This window comes from Rhinopithecus bieti, unplaced genomic scaffold (genome assembly GCF_001698545.2).
Source record: "Rhinopithecus bieti isolate Rb0 unplaced genomic scaffold, ASM169854v2 scaffold_11655, whole genome shotgun sequence".
NCBI lineage: Eukaryota > Metazoa > Chordata > Mammalia > Primates > Cercopithecidae > Rhinopithecus > Rhinopithecus bieti.
The window spans coordinates 182,670-203,691 of NW_016806861.1; the positions used below are offsets into that span (position 1 = coordinate 182,670).

Genomic DNA, 21,022 nt, shown 5'->3' on the forward strand with positions numbered 1-21,022 from the left:
GGGAGGGAGGGAGGGAAAGAAGCAAAAACCTAAATAGAAGTATAGGTAGTATTATTCTATTGTGCCATACTAAGAACTAATTCTCAATTAAATAGTGACAATTGATACTGCATTTGACAACAGATCCTTCAATGGAACATAACTATGGAGTTTTTCAAATTTAATCCCAAGTATAATGGAAGCAAATATAAAATATGGAACTGAATAAAATATAGAACAATTTTTTTAACAAAATAACTGTTAGGATTCAATGTACTACACCTCCTCTAGCCCTTTTTAAAAATTTTGTTTTGATTTTAGTGAATAATTACTCTTTTCATCTCAACTTCTGCTGAAGATTGTAATTAGATGTTTGAGTAGGGCATGTTCAGAAGCCTCAGGTTTTCAGTTCTAAAAATGTTCCATTTTGGAAAATTTGTAAATTATTTACACAAAAAATTTTAAAAACCTGTGATAAATGTTCCTCTCTCAAATTGCCTAACCAAGCTTCCCTGAGCTGCAGGGGCAGTGCTGTCTGCTCTCCTGCCCCATCAATGTCCATCACAGTGAGGTCGGGTGGCAGCAATTAGGACTCTGGAGATTAACCTTCCTAAACATGCTTAAATAGCAGGCACTAGCCCTGACCTTGGTGGGGAAAAAAAGACAAGTACAACCACTCTTTAAAGCAACAATAGATTTATTATTTCTTCAATGCACAGTATTCAAGAATACAATTATAAAATAGCAAACGAACTTCAGAAACTTAAAGACTGAGCTGGTCCTGATCAGAAGCACTAGAGACTAGAGGTTTCAGGAAATGGCTCAAATACATAGATACTCTTGATTAGAGCAAGCTGAGGAGGAGCAAGAGTTGCAGAGCCATAGCTATAGGTTAAAGGACCATATTAGATAATTCCAGGCTCACCTGACCCACTGTGAAAACTGTCTCCGCAGTTCTTTTTCTTTTTTTTCTTTCTTTTTTTTTTTTTTCTGGAGGCAGAGTTTCACTCTATCCCTCAGGCTGGAGTGCAGTGGCGCCATCTCGGCTCACTGCAACATCTGCCTCCCAGGTTCAAGCAATTCTCCTGCCTCAGCCTCCCAAGCAGCTGGGATTACAGGCGCCTGCCACCACGCCCAGCTAATGTTTGTATTTTTGGTAGAGATGGGGTTTTGCCATGTTGGCTAGGCGGGTTTTCAACTCCTGATCTCTGGTGATCCAAAGTGCTGGGATTACGGGGATGAGCCACCACGCTCGGCCTGTCTTCCCCAGTTCTAAAAAGCATTTTAAATATTTCCATTTTCCTCCAGACCTCTGAATTGTTTTTTTAATTTCCCAATGAGATAGTGGGAACAGGGTATATATTTAATTCATGTCTTTGTGTTTTATTGTTGACATGATAAAAGCATTTTTTAGGGTTTGTGTATTTTGCCTGTAGTTAAGTTCTAATTTCCTGGAGTGAAATGGTCTTTAATATACCATAATATCTTACTAAAGTCTTCAAATTTTTTTGTTTAATATGAATAAGTTTAATTTTAAAAATTCAGACCTATCTCAAATCTCCGTGAAGCAGAAAGACTATGGAGTTTAGAAATGTGGTCATGACACAGTATCGAAGATACTTAGGTAGACATGGTGTAACTGCACAGTCAGCCATTTATAAAGCTGAAACTAGAAACCAAAGCCTCATTTGTTTTATACACACACACAAATAGATACTGACACTCTACCAATATCATGCATTAAACAATTAAGCACTTCACTTTTGTCATTATATTCACTGTTGACCACTTAATGCTAGACTTATGGTCCTTAGCAGTTAAGGATCTAGAAGAAACTTAAACTAAAAATGTTCTCTATCTAGGCTCTTTATTTCTATGTCCATAAATATATGTTTACTGAGATGGCAGGAGCGTGTTTCTGTACTTTTATAATCACATAGTCCTGAAGATTTGCAATTACATATAAATTCTAGTTCTATTGGTTGCTGTTAATTTGTTCCCCTATTCTGGTGGAAAACCAGCTATACTCATTCTTATTTTACTAAGATGTTCTTACTCGTTACATAAATCTAACTCCGTAGTTCAGCAAACAGACGTGTATCCTCACAGCGAAGAAGCTGGACTTTGTAACAACTATGCGTTTAGCTACTCCAAGGGCTTTTCCACCTCCATCTGAGTGTGAAGCCTTGTTTCATATGATTGAAGTTGCCCAAAGTCTGAATGTAGATAGACTGTAATTTATAATTCTTTACTGAGTAAAATTAAGAAACTGAAAAACAGGATTATAAATCATTCTGTCAATCACCTGATTGAGGTTTTCCTTTTGCAGTAGGAGTTTTTGAAGGCACATGATGAAGACGAATTTCCTTCTCTTTTTCTGGTTCAGGAGGAGGAGCGGGAGGTGTAGGAAGTGGAAGCTCAGCCAGGGAAGCTGCTGCTTTTTTCTCAGCTTCCTTTTCTTCTAATTTCTTCTCAACTTCAAAAGGATGATAAGAATTGACCTTCATTAGAGACTCTAGACATCTACTGTTTCACTTGAACTAAGAGAAATCTAAATTAATACAAAACACTCTTACGTATTTAAAGCTAATTCATGCTTTCGGGCTTTCCCTTAAATCTTCTAGTCCTTAAAGCTAAGATTTCAAGTCTTCTCTCGCTTGTCAGAAATATGGTTGCCCTTGCCTCTTGATGGCAGTGGTGGTAATGTTGATGGGTAGTGGTGGTGATGATGGTGTAGTGGTGATGGTGGTTGTGGTATTAATAACAGTGGTGTTGACTGTGGTGGAGGTAGAAATGGTGATGGCTGTGGTGGGGATGGTGGTAGTGATGGTGGTGGTGATGGGGGTGGTGGTGGTGATGATGGTGATGATGGTGGTGATGGTGGCAGAGGTAGAGGTAGTGATGGTGGTAATGGTGTTGGTGGTAGTGGTAGTGGAGATAGAGGTGATGATGGTGGTGATGGTGGTGGAGGTAGAGGTGGTGATGGTGCTGGTGGTAGTGGTGGTGGAGGTAGAGGTGGTGATGGTGCTGGTGGTAGTGGTGGTGGAGGTAGAGGTGGTGATGGTAGTGGAGGTGGTGATGGCTATGGTGGGGATGGTGGTAGTGATGGTGGTAGTGGAGATAGAGGTGATGATGGTGGTGATGGTGGTGGAGGTAGAGCTGGTAGTGGTGGTGATGGTCGTGGAGGTAGAGCTGGTAGTGGTGGTGATGGTGGTGGAGGTGGTGATGGCTGTGGTGGGGATGGTGGTAGTGATGGTGGTGGTGGTAGTGGTAGTGGAGACAGAGGTGATGATGGTGGTGATGGTGATGGAGGTAGAGGTGGTGATGGGTCTGGTGGTAGTGGTGGTGGAGGTGCTGGTAGAAGTGATCATGGTGGAGGTAGAGGTGGTGATGGCTGTGATGGGGATGGTGGTAGTGATGGTGGTGGTGACAGTGATGGTGATGGTGGTGGTGTGGTAGTGGTGATGGTAGGAGTGGTGATGGTGGTGGTTGGCATGGGGGTGATGAGTAATGTATGTGTATTTGTGTGTACGGAGCTGATATAAAGGGTTAGCAAGTGGGTGCCAAATGTAAAAGTGATAATCTGGAAGTAGCTAATAAAGATGAAGAGAAAAATAAAAGATTGTTTGAAAATGTCCAGTGGGAAAGGAAAATGAACAAGTATAAAAAGACTGTAAAGGGCAATGTAATACAAGAGGTGGGGTGAGGAGGAAATGGAAGGGGAAATAAATGTGTATCACTAACTTTAATAAGTGAATACAAAGCACTTAGAATACTGCACAGTACATACATCCTCAATTAAGCCTTAGCAATTCATTCATTCCTGCAACAACCATTTATTGAACCTGAATTATGCCTTGAAGAAAAGGAAGGATTACAACAATAAAGTAAAACTACTATTTCTAATGATAACAATTATAATAATATTGCAAACAATAGTTCTGATTGCTGGAGATACAATAGTAAAACAAAATAGAAAAATCAATGGCCTTATGAAGCTTACATTCTAGTGGTAGGAAACAAACCATAAATATGATGAATAAGTTAATTTATACAAGAGTTAAGATGGTGATAAGTGCTATGGAAAAAAATAGAACAGAGTAAGGGAGACCAAAGTGTTGTGGGCAGCTTCTTTCATTTTAGACAGAGTGCCAGGGTGAGTATGCCCAACCATAAGGTGACATCTGAGCAAAGACATGAAGCAAGCCAGGGAGTGAGCCTCGTGGATTTCTGCTGAAAGCGTATCCCAGTCAGAGGAGATGGTTATCCCAGATGCCTGGAGGGATGGAGCATGGCCAACTGGAGTCTTTCCAGGCTCCCATAATTGTGATGACCCTTTGCCTTTCGTGATGCAGTTTCACCTTTCCTGGCACAGCTTCCCTGACTGCCCAGTCTTTCCATCCCTTCACACTGCAGGGGCCCACAGCTCTACTGAATGTACCACTGGCGATGAATGCCTATGTTCTTGCATGACTATTTCTCTTTACATGTGCTCACTTCACCCTTGGATTACTCTTTTCAATTCAGCAAGCCAGGAGGTTTCATTCTATTAGATGTTCTTTCGAAGTGGAAATTAGGGGTTTTAGTTCTGATTTTTAAAGTAATTCATCATTATTGTTTTAAACATCCAAGAATTAAGACAAGTAGAAAGGGGAATTGCCTGTTAAGTCTCTTTAAGTCTCATCTCCTTCCCCACCATCAAGTATTATATATGCTGCCCGACTCTTCCGTGCATACGTATTTTAATACACAAATATGTACACTTTCCTTAAAAGAGACTATTTTATATGTAACCTGCTTTTTCCTACTTAAGAGTATATTGTGATCAGAATATAGAAGTACCACATTCTTTTAGTTTTTTAACTTAATTGGGATGTTTAATGCAGAGCACTGGGCTAGGTTAATGTTTATTGTTTTAATGATTAAACATCTGTTAATTACCTGTTTGAAATATAAATCTTAAATAAGTGATAACTGAGTCTATTAATGTAGTCAGTGATTATTAGAATGCAAACTCTTTAGGAAAATGTTGAAGTTGAGTCTAATAGTTGGCAAAAACAAACTGATTCTAACCCGTAACTTCAAGCCTTTATGGGTTAGAATTGGTTTGTTTCTGCTTCCCAACCAAGACTCTGTAAGATTGCTATTCTGCCAAATGACATGTTAAGCCTCTTAAAATACTATATGATTGTTTTTCTCTTTGAAAGGTTCATGCTGGTAGTTTTTGGAGCAGGCATTTAGATGTAGGAGCTTGTCTTTCTAAGTGTGAGCTCCTGGATATTCATGGTGATTGTGGTTTATGTCTATGGGCTATTTTAATGTTAATTAACTGGTACATTATGGTAGTTAGGTTATAAATTTAGTGACAGGAGACAGTACACTATCAAGGCAACTTTAGAATCGTTTTCACACTATTAACTTTGACCATTTTTTATTATACCAAGAAACTGTAGTTGCCAATATAATTTGGGATAATTGATAAACAAAAAGGAAACATTTATTTTTCAAATCATGTCTCCAAGGTAAAATCCCAGAGGAAATATGACATTGGACTGAAGTTAAAATCTCTTTCAATAAAAAGCTTCAATAATAATACAAAAAGTTAGTGGGCAATTATCATTGGTTGAATGAAGGAGAAAGGAGATCTGTGTAGTTTTATTTGCATAAGATAAAACATGAAAGCAAGTTAATATATAATTAATAATCAATTTAATAATAAATAAACTTGTAACAAAATAGGTGGATTTGAGAAAAAATGGCTTAGTGTGTCCATCCTAAGAGAAGAATTCACATGGTTTCTTTATAATGCTAAAGCTAACAAAGTAAAGCCTTTACCTTTATCTACAATATCCCTTTTCATTAATTTTACTTAAAAATATCTAATTAACAAATAACGATTGCATATATCCCGAGAATAAAATGTAAATTCATATCCTTAAATTTAACTCTGCTGGATTTTTTGTTGTTGTTGTTGTTGTTTTGACATGAAAACAATGTTTTCAGAGCGATGGTCTCTTTTTGATGAAAATAAGAGAGAAAAATCTTTTATTCAGAAACACATACAACAGAAAGCTAAAGACAGAGGCAGAACACACTTGTAGACAGTATAAATCCAAAGATAAGAACGAACTTTTCAATCACATCTTTCTTTCGTCCCAAACTCATTAAAACCACACATTTTAGTTGCCTAAACTCAAAACTATAAACAAATGTAAATACCTTTATTCTTTTTTTTTACTATTTCAGTCGTAAGAATTTCTTTTACTTTTTCGCATAAAGATCCCTTATCTATTTCAGCATTGATTTTTATCAAAATATTTTCTGGCTCTGAAAACCATTGCTTCAATAAAGGCCAGTTGTCCAAGAAGCCTATAATTCTGCAAAATCAAAATATGATATGAATATCTCATACTGATCAAAAGATTAGAATGATATTAAGCATAAATTATCTGACATGCATAATGAAAAGAGGCTGCCAATATAATTGCATCTGAAAAAGAAACAATGTTATTTATTTTAGATTAAAGAAGAAATTACTTAATGTCATCAAGACATATGTTTTGAGATGTATGAGAGTAAAAGAGGAAAATGTCATTGATTCAGGAAAACTTTTAGTGTAAGTTCAGGTCTCCAAGTGAAAATCTAAGAAAACATCATCTGTGCTAGTAGTAGAATGACTCTGAACTCTCTTTGGATGGTAGCTACAGCCTGATTCACCTAGGCCATCTATTTTTTTCTCAGAGATAGAAATTGAAGAGATCTTTGAGTAGTATAGTTAGTTTAGACTTATATACTTTACTCAAAAGTGTTATTGGAATAATTCTTGAAACTTTTTTTTTTCTTCCTGGAGAGCAGACAGCCTTAATGTAGCTCAAATTACTCTTCCCTGGTTCATTTCATATTGTTAAACTTTTCAGGGTTTCATAAAATTGTCTAATTTTGTCTAAAATTCCCTTTCCAATGGCAAATTGCACACAACCAAAAGAATAATTTTATTTTAGCAAAATTAGAAGTAGTTTACAGTCCGATGCCTACCTTTTTGAAGTTCCATCATTGTCACCAGCATTTCCTTAAAGTGTGCTGAATCAGGATTCCATATAATTAACTTATAAGTTCATGTAACCATAAAGGGAAGTATTGCCTGATTTAATTCTTCTTTTTTCAGACTATAATGACTTGCGCTCTAAATATGAAAGCTAGCACATAAATATTTCACTAATTATCAAAACTACTTAGTTTTCTTTAGCCTGTTAAAGACTGAATGCTAAGACATAGATATTCTTCTAGATCTGATGATTCCAAAGTAGTTGTCAACCTATTCTAAAAGCATGAAACAAGAAGCAGAGCATTTAGTTAAAAACTAACCTATGTTGTATCTGGTCTCTTAAATTTTGGTCTCCACCCTTATCTTGATTTTCAGCAGCTACATGTTGACTGATGTCTTCGTGAGCAGTTTTATAGGACAATTCTTCAGCTATGGTATAAAATTTATTTAATTAGATAATTTTCAAAACCAAAGTTGCTACTTACTGCTAAAATATACTGATGAAAGATGCCAAACAAGATAGGGTCCTGTATTTGGTACAGTGTTACTTAAAAATATTTTAAAAGATTTGAAAGAGTATAGTTTTGAGATAAGAATTCGATTGTTTTCTTGGAAATTGGGGAAAATAAGTAAAACATTAAAGAGAAGCTGTAGTTTCAGTGTAAGGATCTCAGGATTGTCTATGATAGACGAGAATGAAAAATGATGGGTCATCATGAATAACTAACTTGAAAAGAATTGGAAAAATTAACATGGTGATGTAAAAATTAAGAAGAAAGAACAAGGTGGCTGGAACGTCAACATAAAAATTATTTCTTGATATTATATTGCAATATAATAAAATTATTCTGTTTCTTTCTAGACTTTATGATCTCCCTGCAGAATAGACATAAAGGAATAGACTCAAAGAGACCAAAACCAAACAAACAAAAAAACCAATCTCAACAGCTCTGATTGAGTCCTATTCTGGATTAATGATACAAAGTCCAGAATACTCACCAATTTAGAATAAATAAAAAATCATAAAGAGGAAAGAAAGCCTGAACTAGATAAAAAGAAATTAGAATTACTCAATATAAGAGAACATTGAATCGTGAATTAATAGAGTTCAAGCAAATGAAGAACCCTCACAGGATATAGTAATCGGTTGTTCTTCATCTCCATTCATAACAGAACAAGGTGAAATGAATTTAGAATGCAGAACGATGCTTTAAAATGATTAATAAAACCCAAGGATCACATTGGAACAGGTGACTGAAGAAAACTGTGGAAGTGCTCTTCTTGGGAGATGCCCATGCACCATCTCATGGTCGCTACCTCGCGGCTGTCAGGACTTCAGTGCATGGATTAGCATTCTTCTCTGTCCAACCTCCCAACCCCCCAGCCCCAGGCAGTGCTCCTTCCCCTTCCCTTCACTCGTGGTACTCTGTACCATGGCCACTGAATTTTGTGATCACCCTGAATGGCTCCATCTTTGCAATCTTAAAGACCTATACTCCTACCACAAACTTTCCAGCTCTGGTATTGTTGATGAATCTCTTCACTAGCATCCAGTTCCTACATTCCTACCTCCTTTTTTCCCAAATTTATCAGCATTATCCTAACTTCACTTTATGCTTTCTAGCAAACCTAAACTGCATGAATGAACACTTCAAGTTCTCCCTGCCTCTTAATAACTCCAATTTCTGTGTCCTTCTGCTGTACCAGTCTTAAATGATATCTTTTTTATTTTTTAAGGCTTATGCTGGTAGGCATCTTTGAATAAAAATACACAACCTTTATTCTCACTAATTCCCTAGCTAAAAAAATCAGTTGAGCTCTTTCATATATATATATGGACCCTTTTCTAAAATAAATAAAGAGAGAAATAAAAAACCTAAAAAAGTAACAAATATCCTGTGGCCATGGCTCTTTTTTTTTCTTTCAGAGATAAACTTCTTGGGAGTTATCTCCACTCACTCTCCATCTCCGTACCTCCCACTCACACCTCAACAAACTGCAATCGTTCCTTCTCTCTCCTGCCCTCCATGAAATGGCTCGCATACCAGTCACCAAAAATGCCAAAGGACACATTTCAGTCCTTATTTTGACTTGTTTATAATATTTATAGGTAAAATTTAGTGTATAATTCTTAAAAGCTGTTACATATATTATGTCATTTAATACTCAACAAAAACTTGTAAGTGGGATTGAGATTCTATAATTGGCTCCAAATTGCACCGTTCATAAATAGTAGAGAAGGGATTTGATTCCAGGCAATACGACTCCAGGTTCTGGACTTCTTTTTAATTTTTATAGTCTTTGTTGCATTATACTTGCCAAAAAATGCATATACTAATATTCATCTCCATGAATTAATGAACCAAAGACAGTCAGCACCCAGATATACAAACATTATCAGTCCCAGAAGCCCTTTCCTGTTCTTTTTCAGTCACCATTAGCCACAAAGGGTCAGTATTTGATGCCCTGAACTCAAAATCTGTTTCTACTGTCACCAGAGGTTGAACATTACTGTTCTGTCTCAGGTTGACCAATGGCTAAACAGCGGAGGCAGCCACCTCTTCTTCCATGCCGATGTAGACTTTTACTCTCACAATGGCCATTCCCCGTCCTTATGTCCCCCAGTCTCCTGCCCATTGGCTTTGAGTCTGGATCATTTACCTCAGCCCAGCCCTGGCAGGACTTTGTAGCCCACATTGCTTTGGATGTAGCATGTTTCTCTGTGATGATGTTCTTCAGGTTTCTCCATAGACCCCGAACCCCATGCTGCACCCGACCCTAGTGGCTAGGCTCCCACTCAGCCTAGACTCCTGTTGGTCTGGAAGGGGGATTACATGACACATTTGCCTTGAAGCTTTGTCCTCCTTTGGCTTATGAGACACTGATGTCCCAGGCTTTCTTCTTCACCATTAGCTGCTGCTTCTAAACACTTATTCCTTTGCTCTCCCCAGTAAATTCTGGTTATTATGTATAGAGCAATATGATTTTTTTGGAGACAGGGTCTCACTGTTACCCAGGTTGAAGTGCAGTGGTGTGATCATACCTCATTGCAGCGTTGAATTCCTGGGCTCAAGTGATCCTCCCACCTCAGCCTCCCATGTAGCTAGGATCAGAGACATGTGTCACCAAGTTGGGCTAATATTTTTATTTTTTGTAGAGACAGGGCCTTGCCATGTTGCCTAGGCTGATCTCAAACTCTTGGGCTCAAGTATTTCAAATCATCTTTTTTACAGTGTGGAAATTGTCTCAGCTGGACAAAATTTACTTTCATTTCTAAGAAAAAGAATCATTTGCATTACTATCAATTTCCTACTATTTATAATGTTATAGAAGAGTTGAGTCAAAACCAATGAAAAACACAGACCCTTATAGAATCAGGCATCCCCAAGGCCCCAAGAGGCAACAGTCAGCCTTCCAGTAAAATGATGTGCAGGTAATCATTTGTCGATTTCAAAGTCTTCCATCATTTTTCCCTGATGTATTTACCACATGCTTATTATCATGTGCCAGATTCTGTTCTAAACATGTAACTCTGATCTCATTTAATACCCACAACAAAACAACGAGCCATTTTATCATATAGGTTGTGACACCAAGGCTTAGAATAATAAAGTAACTTTCTCAAGGTCAGATACGTCATATGTAAGAAAGCCAAGGTTCAAGAAGTGCTTTTACCCATAAGTATATAATTTGTGGAATAAAGGATTTTTTCAACGTTGAAAAATAGTTAAATTATGAATTTTTGCAAGAAGATTTAACCTCATCATGTGAAGTCTTCAGCTGACTGATACTTGATCTTCAGAGTTAATACCCAGTCCAAGAAAAGGATGTTATCAGATCCTTTCTTACAGCACAGATGTGGTTTATGACCCTCAGGAGGGTGACCCACCAAAACATGCTAGACAGCCACAAAGCACTCCTCCATATGCGCACGTCTCAAAAAAACACCCCTATGCCAGGGGAACTCCCAAGTTGATGGAAAGGTTCAGTGAGATGCTACAGTTGGACTGTAATCCACTAGTTCCAGGCTTTGTCCACAGTGCTGGATGCTAACAGTCAAAGCAAGAGGCAACTGTGCTCAGCTAGATAATTCTCTGATAGGCTGAAGTGGATTATTTTGTACTCACTTATAATTGTAAATGGGAGTATTCACTGATTCAAAGAACAAATAAAGTTTTCATTGTAAAAGAGCATCAAAAAAGGTGTCCAGCTTACCTATTATATCCTTCATGCGACTCATTGAGGAAGTATCTGAAATGTCTAATAATATGACAAAATCAAATGCAGGAGAGGGAAGAGGTACTTCTTTGGAAGTCGCAGGATCAATAGCCAATGTGGATTTTTGTGCTTTTTTTCTCTCCAGTTCTGTGAGGTTTCTATTGTAGCCTGTAAGAGCTTCTTCCAGAAGCTGTGCTTGGTTTAAAGTCATTGGAAAACCATCTAGGATCCAGTGCTGATTCACAGGTATCTCGCTAAATTGAAACAGGACAACTCATGAATATTTTGTTAGACACAAATACTTTGGAAATAATATGATAAATCTTTCCTTTTTCTTTCAGTTCCACAATAACTTCCTACTGCATGAATTTCATTACTTTATAGCTAAAAGATTAGGTTTACTAATGTGCCACAATCACTCCCTTGCTTAAAATACTTTTGTGAATACTTGCTGCCCTCCAAATCTATTCCAGAAGTTTTAACACATTAAAATTAACTGACCACACCTGTATTAGTCCCTTGTTATGCTGCTGATAAAGACGTACCCAAGACTGGGCAATTTACAAAGAAAGAGGTTTAATTGGACTAACAGTTGCACAAGGCTGGGGAGGCCTCACAATCATGGCAGGGGGCAAAGAGGAGCAAGTCACATGGATGGCAGCAGGCAAATTGAGAGCTTGTGCCAAGAAACTCCCGTTTTTAAAACCATCAGATCTTGTGAGACTCATTCACTATCACGAGAACAGCATGGGAAAGACCTGCCCCCATGATTCAGTCATCTCCCACCAGGTCCCTCCCACAACACGTGGGAATTACGGGAGCTACAATTCAAGATGAGATTTGGATGGGGATACAGTCAAACCATATCAACACCTTATCTCTCTATAACTTGTTATCCCTTACAATTTTGCACCATTTACCTCAAATAAACTCATCTCCTCAATGTTATGTGAGTATGAATTGCATTTTCTATATTGTGTTCATAGACTGTTCCTCCTTTGCACCTCAGTTTCCTAATTTACACAATGGAGTAACATAACATACTTCATAAGGCTGTTGTGAGGATGAACTGAAATGATGCATTTTAAAAACTCGGCACAGAGCTTAGCACATACTGGACACTTGTACTGCCAACCTGGAGAGCTCTTCCTATCCCACCCAAGCCTGTGTAGAGTCATAGTATCCTGATCTCAGTTTCTCTGACTTTCACTTTGCCATGCAAGTGGTTATATTTCTCTGCTTAACACAAATTCAAGTGAGTCTTTTAAAATCTCAGTTAGATTATAGGATGCTGAAGTGCAATTGGGGTTTTGCACTCAGCACAGTGTCCTCTTTAGAGAATGGGTGTTGAATAATTATTGTTTTCATTTGCAGCTGGAAAACAAGGTGAGAAAGGCATAAACTTAGACTGTGTTCTTCTAAGCCCTTAAATTATGCAAAATTGTGTTTTTGGCCTTTGGATTCAAACGTATAATTTCATTTATTTCTGTTGAAACTCATATTAAACAATGGAATTCCCTTTCTAAAGGTTTCTGAGTGTACTTTGGAGCCTGCATATGATCCTTCCAATAATGTAGCAAGGAAGGAGGGGGAAAACAGAAGTTAAAGGAGATTTCATTACTTGTGCAAAGTCATGAAACTAAAAATCACCCAAATCTAACCATCCTTCCATAGTGTCAAGCTATCTTCATGTCACTGTCTATATTTCTCTCATTAGGTTATTAAGAGCAGGAAAAGACTTCAGTTTGGTTTTATAACTTGTCTAGAGCTTGGTGAAGCATTCTGCATAGAACAAATTTGTTGATTCATTGGCCTAAGATGGGAAAGAGAATTTCCTTGAGTTCCTTCCTCCACCCACAGTCACAGGAGCCACTTCAGAGGAAGTGGGAGGTGAGGGCCACCCTTGTTCAGCCGTAGTGTGAGGACATGAGATGATGGGGAGTCAGGAGACCTGGACTTTGGCTGGGGCTACACCACTAGCCAGATGTGTAACTGGAGTATCTCACTGAACTGTCATGTGCCTCCCTTTCCTTATAGAAAAATGATAGATTTAGACTGGATCAAAGATTTCACACTGATGACTGTCATCTGGAGGAGCCTTAGGGGCAATGAGGATAGTGGTAGTGGAAGGAGGGTAATGGAATTCTGACGATGGGGTGTGGAGGTTTCAGTTCCACTGAAACTAAAGTGAAGAACTGCTTTATATCTGATGCTTTTCATATACATTATTCTTTGGAGCAGGAGCAAAGAATCCTATGGCTGAAACATGCTTTACATCACTTCTGAGAAATGTTACAACTATTAGAGTGAGGTCCCTCCTAGCTCTGGGCACCCCTGTGATCTGATTTCTAGACACATCATCATTGAGAAGCAACTTATATCTTTAATGTCATCTTTTAAGAAAACACTAAGGGAAGTCCATTCCAGATGCAGAGTAGAACTCTCAGCCCTCCTTCCTCATCTCTCTTGGTCTCACTGGTTCCACATTCCACATCTCACTACTCAATTCTGCTTCCTCACCTACTCCAAGTTGTCCGCAGCTCTTTCTCAGGGGGCTTTTTGACAGTTTTATCCAGCCTACTTGGCCTTCTCTCTTTATTACATTCATCAGCCAAGTCTCTATGGCTTCTTTTTTCCCTGTGGTCTGTGACCACACAATTGAGTGTTTCCCTTGGCTTTTCCAATTACTCAATTTCTCCTTGAACTCCCTACAGGTAATAGAATCTGACTTTATTCATATCTGGGTAAAAGAAGTCAAGCTTGGTATGGGAGAAGAAGTGGAATATAGGCATGTAAATCACAAAATATATCTATCTTTTCATTGCTATATATTTTCTTATACAGATGAGTGAAACTTATGAGATATTAAAACAAAACAATTTCCGTATTATTCTGGATACATCTTTGTGTGATAAAGAATATATTAAATAGATAAGAGGAAGAAAAATGCAATACATACTTAATAGCATTTACCATGATGTCAACAAGCAGCACATCAGGAATGCTCTTTCCTTTCTTCAGCAACTGTTCTGATTGTGCACCAAGTTGAGCACGCGTAGTGAGCTGGGAAAATAAACAAGAAATGACAGAAGATGGCTAATTTAAAAGTCAAATTCCAAATGTTTGGAGGAAAAGTCAATTAAATGACCATGCTCTCTGATGACGACACTGATCATGTGGCACAGTTGGGGAGTCAGGGAAGCATTTCAGGAAAATGTGTGCACAGAATTTGAGGCTCTTCCTTCGAGGCTCCCTCCCTTCCAAGATTGTACTCTTCAATTGCAGCTGCTCTTGCATCCCCAAACTTAATTCTCTAATACCTTAAATCAGAAAGATTGAGCTCTCTGCTTGGGCTCTAGCCACTCATGCCATGCAGACAGGGGCATGCCCTCTGGGGAAAACCCATATAAATATGGCCCTTGCCCAGTGAAGTTCTCATCTTTCCATGGTCAAATTCCACAGATTTTCTGCCTGTTGTTTGCTGCTTGCTTGTTTGCTGTCTTCTTTTAGCCCTCAAATAATTATCTTTTCTATTTTGCCTAGTGTTTATACTTGTTATTTGTAGGTTAGTCCAATACAAGCTACTCAATATCACTGAAACAGGAACTTACTTAGAGTCTATTCTTAGCTCAGCCGCCAGAGTGAGAATGTTATATCAAATGGTATGGCTCTATTCCAAGCCCTGTTAAAATTCTCCCTTTTACTCCAAATGTCCTAATTATTGCCTGAGGCCCTGACTGACCTGATTCTTTTCCTTTCTCACCCATGTCTCTAACCTCATCCCTTACTAAATACTCTCTGGCCCAGCTGGCCAGGCACTTTCCTTCCTCACTATTCTCACAGCCTAGAACACTTCCCCCGATCCAGTGGGCTGGTTCTCTCACCTCTTTGAATCTGCTTAAGGCTCCCTTTCCCAAGGAGGCCTGCCCGATGTCATAAAGTGACCAACTGTGCCTCTTTCACTGCCCTTGGCCTGTGCTCCTGCTCCCCTTGCTCTACTCCATGTTTCCTTTTTTCATGACACTCATCATCATTTTCAATATCATATTTATCTCTATGTTCATAGTTTATTACGTCTCTCTCCATTAGAGAGACATAAACACCACAAGGGCAGGGAATCCTGTCTTTTGTATTCACTGATATATCCAAGTTATTAAAACACTATATAAAACAACATATGCTCTTTGAATTGAATTGAATATGGAATTTGTGAGATTTTAAAATCAATAAAGGTAAATATAAAACATACTTATCCTTTCTGCTAGTTCATATTTCAAATTCACAGAGTAAAATTGTAAGTCTCCTTTTCTGCTTTTCTGAACCCATTTCTCTCCCATTGCACATCTTGTTTACAGTTTGGTGTATATCCTTCCAAAACTTTTTCTATCTTTAAGCAGTTTTGAAACATAAAATATTATAAGACTGTTTTTCATGATGAGATGCATAATAAAAAAATCAAATGTAATACAAACAATAAAATTTCACTTGGTTTAATCTGGTCATTTTATTTGATGACCGATTAGTTTCCATTAGCAGAAATTGTGAGTGAACTGTTGTAAACATTTTTTCAGGAATTAATAAAAAAAATTCTGTAGAGTCACCAACAAGAGTAAAGATAAACTCTGGAAAAAATATTTAAAGGTAAAGAGGATATGAGTGAAATAAAAGTTATAAATTAAATGGTAAAGATGAAATGAATTTGGCCTCAGGCTAAAATTTTTAAAAGCACATATTTATTACCCTGGCAAAAATGAAGAGTAATTTCCAATGCTTTCAATATGAATATTGAGAATACAAAGAATGCTAAGTAAAGTCAGATGACCTAATATTATACCATCAAATTTACTTTGAAACCAAAGAAGAGCACATTGCCATTTCATTGCATTTGAAGACACTCCAAAATGCCATTAATCATGACATGTTTTAATATGCTAGTAGCTAAAATTAGATCATAATACTTACTTTTAAGAAACTATCACTGGCTTTGACTTCTTCAGCTTTTGGTGTTTTATCAGCATTAGCACCTAGCAATAGGAAAAGTGGTAAAAACAAATTTCTGGTATTTACACCTAACAACCACAGCAGTATTTGACCATCTATGGTTTTGGACATAAGGGTTATCAGATCCAGCTATGCCTGAGATACTCAGAGGAAGGAAGTAATAGAATCACCACAGCATAGCTTTTACCTTCACTCACACCATTAAGATCCTGGCCACAATGTGTCTTGGTGGCTCCCATCCCTCCCTATCTCCCTCCCTTCCTCCCTCCCTTCCTGCATGATCTGAGCTCATAAAATATCATTAGGAATACTTTAACACAGTCGGGGTTGCTTTTCAGAAGACAGTCAAGTTTTTCAAAAAAATGTTAAAATATTATTTTTTTACACTTTTATTTTCCTGGATTACCAAGTTACAGATAAACATCTTAAAAGCAGATGACTCTAGAAGTCAGAGGTGTTTTAACTTAAATTCTATGAAAAAAAGAGAAGTTTTAAGAGTATGTTTATAATTACTTAGACTAATGTATAATAAAATATGTAATAAAATATTTATAATAGTTTAAAAAAATCAACTAAAATTATCTCTTAAGAAACAGATAACAGGAATAAGGGACAGATAGCATCCTCTTAAGAAAGGAAAGTCCAACCTCTCTGGAGTGTTGTATGCTCATAGTAAACCTGGACATTGTTCAATGGTAATGGCAATAATAATGATAGCACAGGAGGAGCTCGCTTCATGCTAGAATATGAGGAAGCTATTTAATGTGGCAAAGCCTTCACTAGCACATACAGGAAAAAATATTTAATAGTTAAAATTGTTTTCCTTCAATGGTTCTACAAAGGATCTGAAGGACTGCAGCCCAGATCCCAAGGAAGATAACTTTTTGTTATGTTTGGGAAACTTAGTTGTATTGGCAGTGCCCAAGGCTGAGAATAAACTTAGGAACCACTGTGCATATAGGTTAAAAAGACCAGCCCCTACAGCCTTCTGCAATACAATAAACAAAACAGGAGCACATTCGTAGAAAGCCCCAATTGTACTCATACACACAGTCTTACACACAGGTGAGAACAAGAAAAGACTGTCTGTCCCCTTGCACAGACAGGAAGAATGAGGATGATTTATCCTGGCTTCTTTCATAATAGCAGCAAAACTAATTAACTATTTGAAGGCAATTCAAAAGATTTTCTTGTAATTTTCATCTCATCCCCAGTTGTAGGAAAGATCTTGCTCCCTCTGTCAAATGGCCATATGTAGACAACTATATAAAACTCCCTTTGGTTCCTGTTTATTTCCTTGAAAGCATGTTTGTGCTCACATATATGTGTTCTCATTGTTTCTCTCTCTAATGTAAATAATAGATGATTTGTTTTGGTATCTTACTAAGTATCGTTTCACCTTCTGTTTCTGGTAATACTTCATTTGAAACTGGACCAGCTGAAAATACATTTTGTGGATCCTTTGGAGAGAAAACAAACACAAGGAGGGATTTTACCATTGCTGTATTTTAATTATTCTCCTAATTTTATATCTGTAAGTAAAGGTTTGAGAACAAATACTTTTTATCTATAACATTAATGATTTTAAAGGAGATTGAAGTTTCAGTCCTAAATTCTTATTTCCAGAAACAAACAAGATTGGATAATTGCACTTATAGAAATACACAGTAACCTGTGATGTAATCTGTCTTTTGAATGATCTTCAATTACTATGTAAAATATGCCAATTACTATTTTGAAAAGATAGTGGAACCTGAGGAAAGGGTAGAATTTACGGAAAACCATCTTGAACAATCCTAGAGATGTCAGTCATAGCCATAGGGTAATTTTAAAAAAATGTACATTATCTATTACTTTATTGATTAAAATATAAAGATATTACAACATGGAAGAAGAGATAGTCCACCATGAAGAAAACTTCTCCCAGTTATTTTCAAAATTAATTGTTAAATGACATTTATTATTTCAGGCTATGCAAATGATCTGGATCAGATTATCAGCTAATTCATTCAGTTGCAGAGGCAGTATAAGGTAGAGAGAGGAAAGAGTAGTGGACTTACGATCTGGAACCTTAATCATAGAGAAGCCATTGACAAGCCTTCTGACTCCAAGCAAACCAATTCATGCTTAGGGTCTTTACTGTCTGCTCTGTAGAATGAGGGAGCTGGACTACATCAAGGATTCTGAAGGTGGGGCTACATTTTCCTATTCACCCCTCCACCCCAGGAATCATTATGCAATAATGAAATGAGATACAATATTGATGGGAATATGATGCAGGTAAACATTTCAGAGAGCCATCCCCCAACTGAGATCTACTAATATAGATCAGGTGTCAGCATACTACAGCTCATAGACCACAAAGGCCTGCCGACAGTTTTCATAAAGTTTCTGAACACCACTTCAGCAGTTGAGCACGGTGAGACTGGAGACAGAGACTGGAGTCCTCCTCTACCTCTGTACCTGCTGGGATTCTACTTCAGCAGGTGACCACTGTGAGACTGGAGACAGAGACTGGAGTCCTTCTCTACCTCTGTACCTGCTGGGATTCTACATCTGCCTCAACCACTGCCCAGGGCCAGCATTGGTCTCTGACTATACAGTGGGGACTTTGATATTGGCAACTGCCAGAAGCTGGGTGGGAGGATCTCCGTGCAGGAGTTGGTGACTTCTTCAGTTCCCGCAAAAGAATTATATGCCACCCTCCCAACCTCCACAATTCAATCACTTCACCCACCCCCACTTACCAGCTAGTGGCTCTTTCATCAGGAGAACGGCTCCAGCTGACGGCTACTAGACCCAGAGGGGGCCTATCACACAAGACGGTCCACCCAGACAAACTGGTGGGAAGCAGGAGTTTTCTCTCTTGTTATACAAGTACCCACATAATAGCCTCGATTTTACCTCTTGGCCTAAAAATTTTCCTAAATATTTAACTTAAATATTTATTCTCTAGATTTTGCAGAACCTAAAATTTTACCTGGTCTAGAAGACCTTTTAAATTCCATCCAGCTCCAAATTTCTAATGTGCTAGGCACAGAAGAGAAAACTAGAATCACACTTGCCTGGCTTTCTTTAATCTCCTCTTGCAGAAGTGGTAGAGCACCTTCTTCATCTTTTTTCTGAATTGGTAGAAACTCACTGACTTTTTCATTGTCATGAAATGCTTGGATAGCTTCTTGGACAAGAGTGTCAATAGAAAGTATCCGCATAGGAAAGTCTAAAGTACAAAATATAATCTTATAAATAGCTTTTCATTTGGGAAATGGCAATTGTCTTTATGTGCTGGTTTTGCCCTATAACACTGTCTTTCAGGCCCTCTAGAACTATCTTTTGGATCAAGCTTATTTTTTGTTTGGTTTGCTTTGTTTTGTTTGAGACAGAGTCTTGCTCTGTGGCCCAGGCTGGAGTGCAGTGGCATTATATCAGCTCACTGCAATCTCCGTCTCCCGGGTTCAAGCAATTCTACTGCCTCAGCCTCCTGAGTAGCTGGGATTACAGGTGCACGCCACCACACCTGGCTAAATTTTGTATTTTTAGTAGAGATGGGTTTCACCATGTTGGACAGGTTGGTCTCAAACTCTTGACCTCAGATGATCCACCCATCTCGGCCTCCCAAAGTGCAGGGATTACAAGCATGGGCCACCGCATCCAGGCGGATCAAGCTTCTTTGTAAAAAAATGTGATAAGGCCTGGCGTGGTGGCTCATGTTTGTAATCCCAGCATTTTGGGGGGCCGAGGTGGGTGGATCATGAGATGAGGAGATTGAGACCATCCTGGCCAACATGGTGAAACCCCGTCTCTACTAAAAATACAAAAATTAGCCGGGTGTGGTGGCATGAAAAAATAAATCCGTCTCAAAAAAATAAATAAATAACTAAAAATAAAATAGATAAAATTGTGATAAATTCATATAACATAAAGTTAAGCACTTCCATCATTTAAAGGATACATTTCAGTAACACTTAGACATTCACAATGTGTGCAACCATCACCATTATTTTGTTCCCGAAATTTTTAATCACCCTGAAAGGAAATCCCAAATCAATTGAGCTGTCACTCATTCCCCTACCCCTGCCTCTCGCATCCAATAATTCGACTTCTTTCTCTATGGATTTGCCTATTTTGGATATTTCATACAAGTGGGTTCATACATTATGTGACCTTTTGTGTCTGGCTTTTTTCACTTAGCATAGTGTGGTCAAGGATCGTCCATGTTGTAGCATGTATCAACATTTCACTCATTTTTATGGCTGAATAATAGCCTGGAAAATTATAAAATTTTTGATGATAGAGATTTCCCAACATATCAGCAATGCTTCTTGTATTATTTTTTGTTGTTTTTTATAGACATAGACATTTGCAGCTACAGTCAGTGTAAATAGGACCTAATGGCAGGCAGAGCAGGAGAAAAAATTCTACCTTTTTGTAGAGACCTTAAAATGGTAGTTTTTCCACTTAATGTTTTCCCCAGTAAGCATCCTTTAATAGCAAATGAAGGTAATTCAGGTGTTGTTGATACTGCTCGAGGAGGAAGAGATTTTTCAACTAGCCTGTGAAGAATATGGCCCAGTATGCAATTGTTGGAGGGTGGTAAATTGTCAACCATTTCTTCTGGTAAGGCCCACTCTCCAACCATGTTCTGTAAAAATAACGATCAAATAAACAGAAATATTCTGAAAAGTGGAATTCAGGTATATGAAATATTTAAAAGTTAAAAGTAAATCCAAATCATAGCCAACAAAAGCCAATCAACACTTTTTTTTTTTTTTTTTTTTT

General features: G+C 37.8%; 1 protein-coding gene across 1 annotated transcript in view; it reads right to left on the reverse strand.

Annotated features, from left to right (window-relative positions):
- SPEF2 (sperm flagellar and cilia associated 2) overlaps window positions 1-21,022 on the reverse strand; it is a 198,216-nt gene that overhangs the window by 95,763 nt on the left and 81,431 nt on the right. Inside the window, exons 11-19 of the mRNA XM_017878302.1 lie at window positions 20,666-20,885; window positions 19,309-19,463; window positions 17,628-17,703; window positions 16,205-16,266; window positions 14,202-14,305; window positions 11,240-11,496; window positions 7,345-7,453; window positions 6,199-6,356; window positions 2,285-2,455 (exon numbers count right to left, since the gene is read on the reverse strand). Of these exons, the coding sequence (XP_017733791.1) occupies window positions 2,285-2,455; window positions 6,199-6,356; window positions 7,345-7,453; window positions 11,240-11,496; window positions 14,202-14,305; window positions 16,205-16,266; window positions 17,628-17,703; window positions 19,309-19,463; window positions 20,666-20,885 (1,312 nt within the window). The remainder of the gene's footprint in view (window positions 1-2,284; window positions 2,456-6,198; window positions 6,357-7,344; window positions 7,454-11,239; window positions 11,497-14,201; window positions 14,306-16,204; window positions 16,267-17,627; window positions 17,704-19,308; window positions 19,464-20,665; window positions 20,886-21,022) is intronic.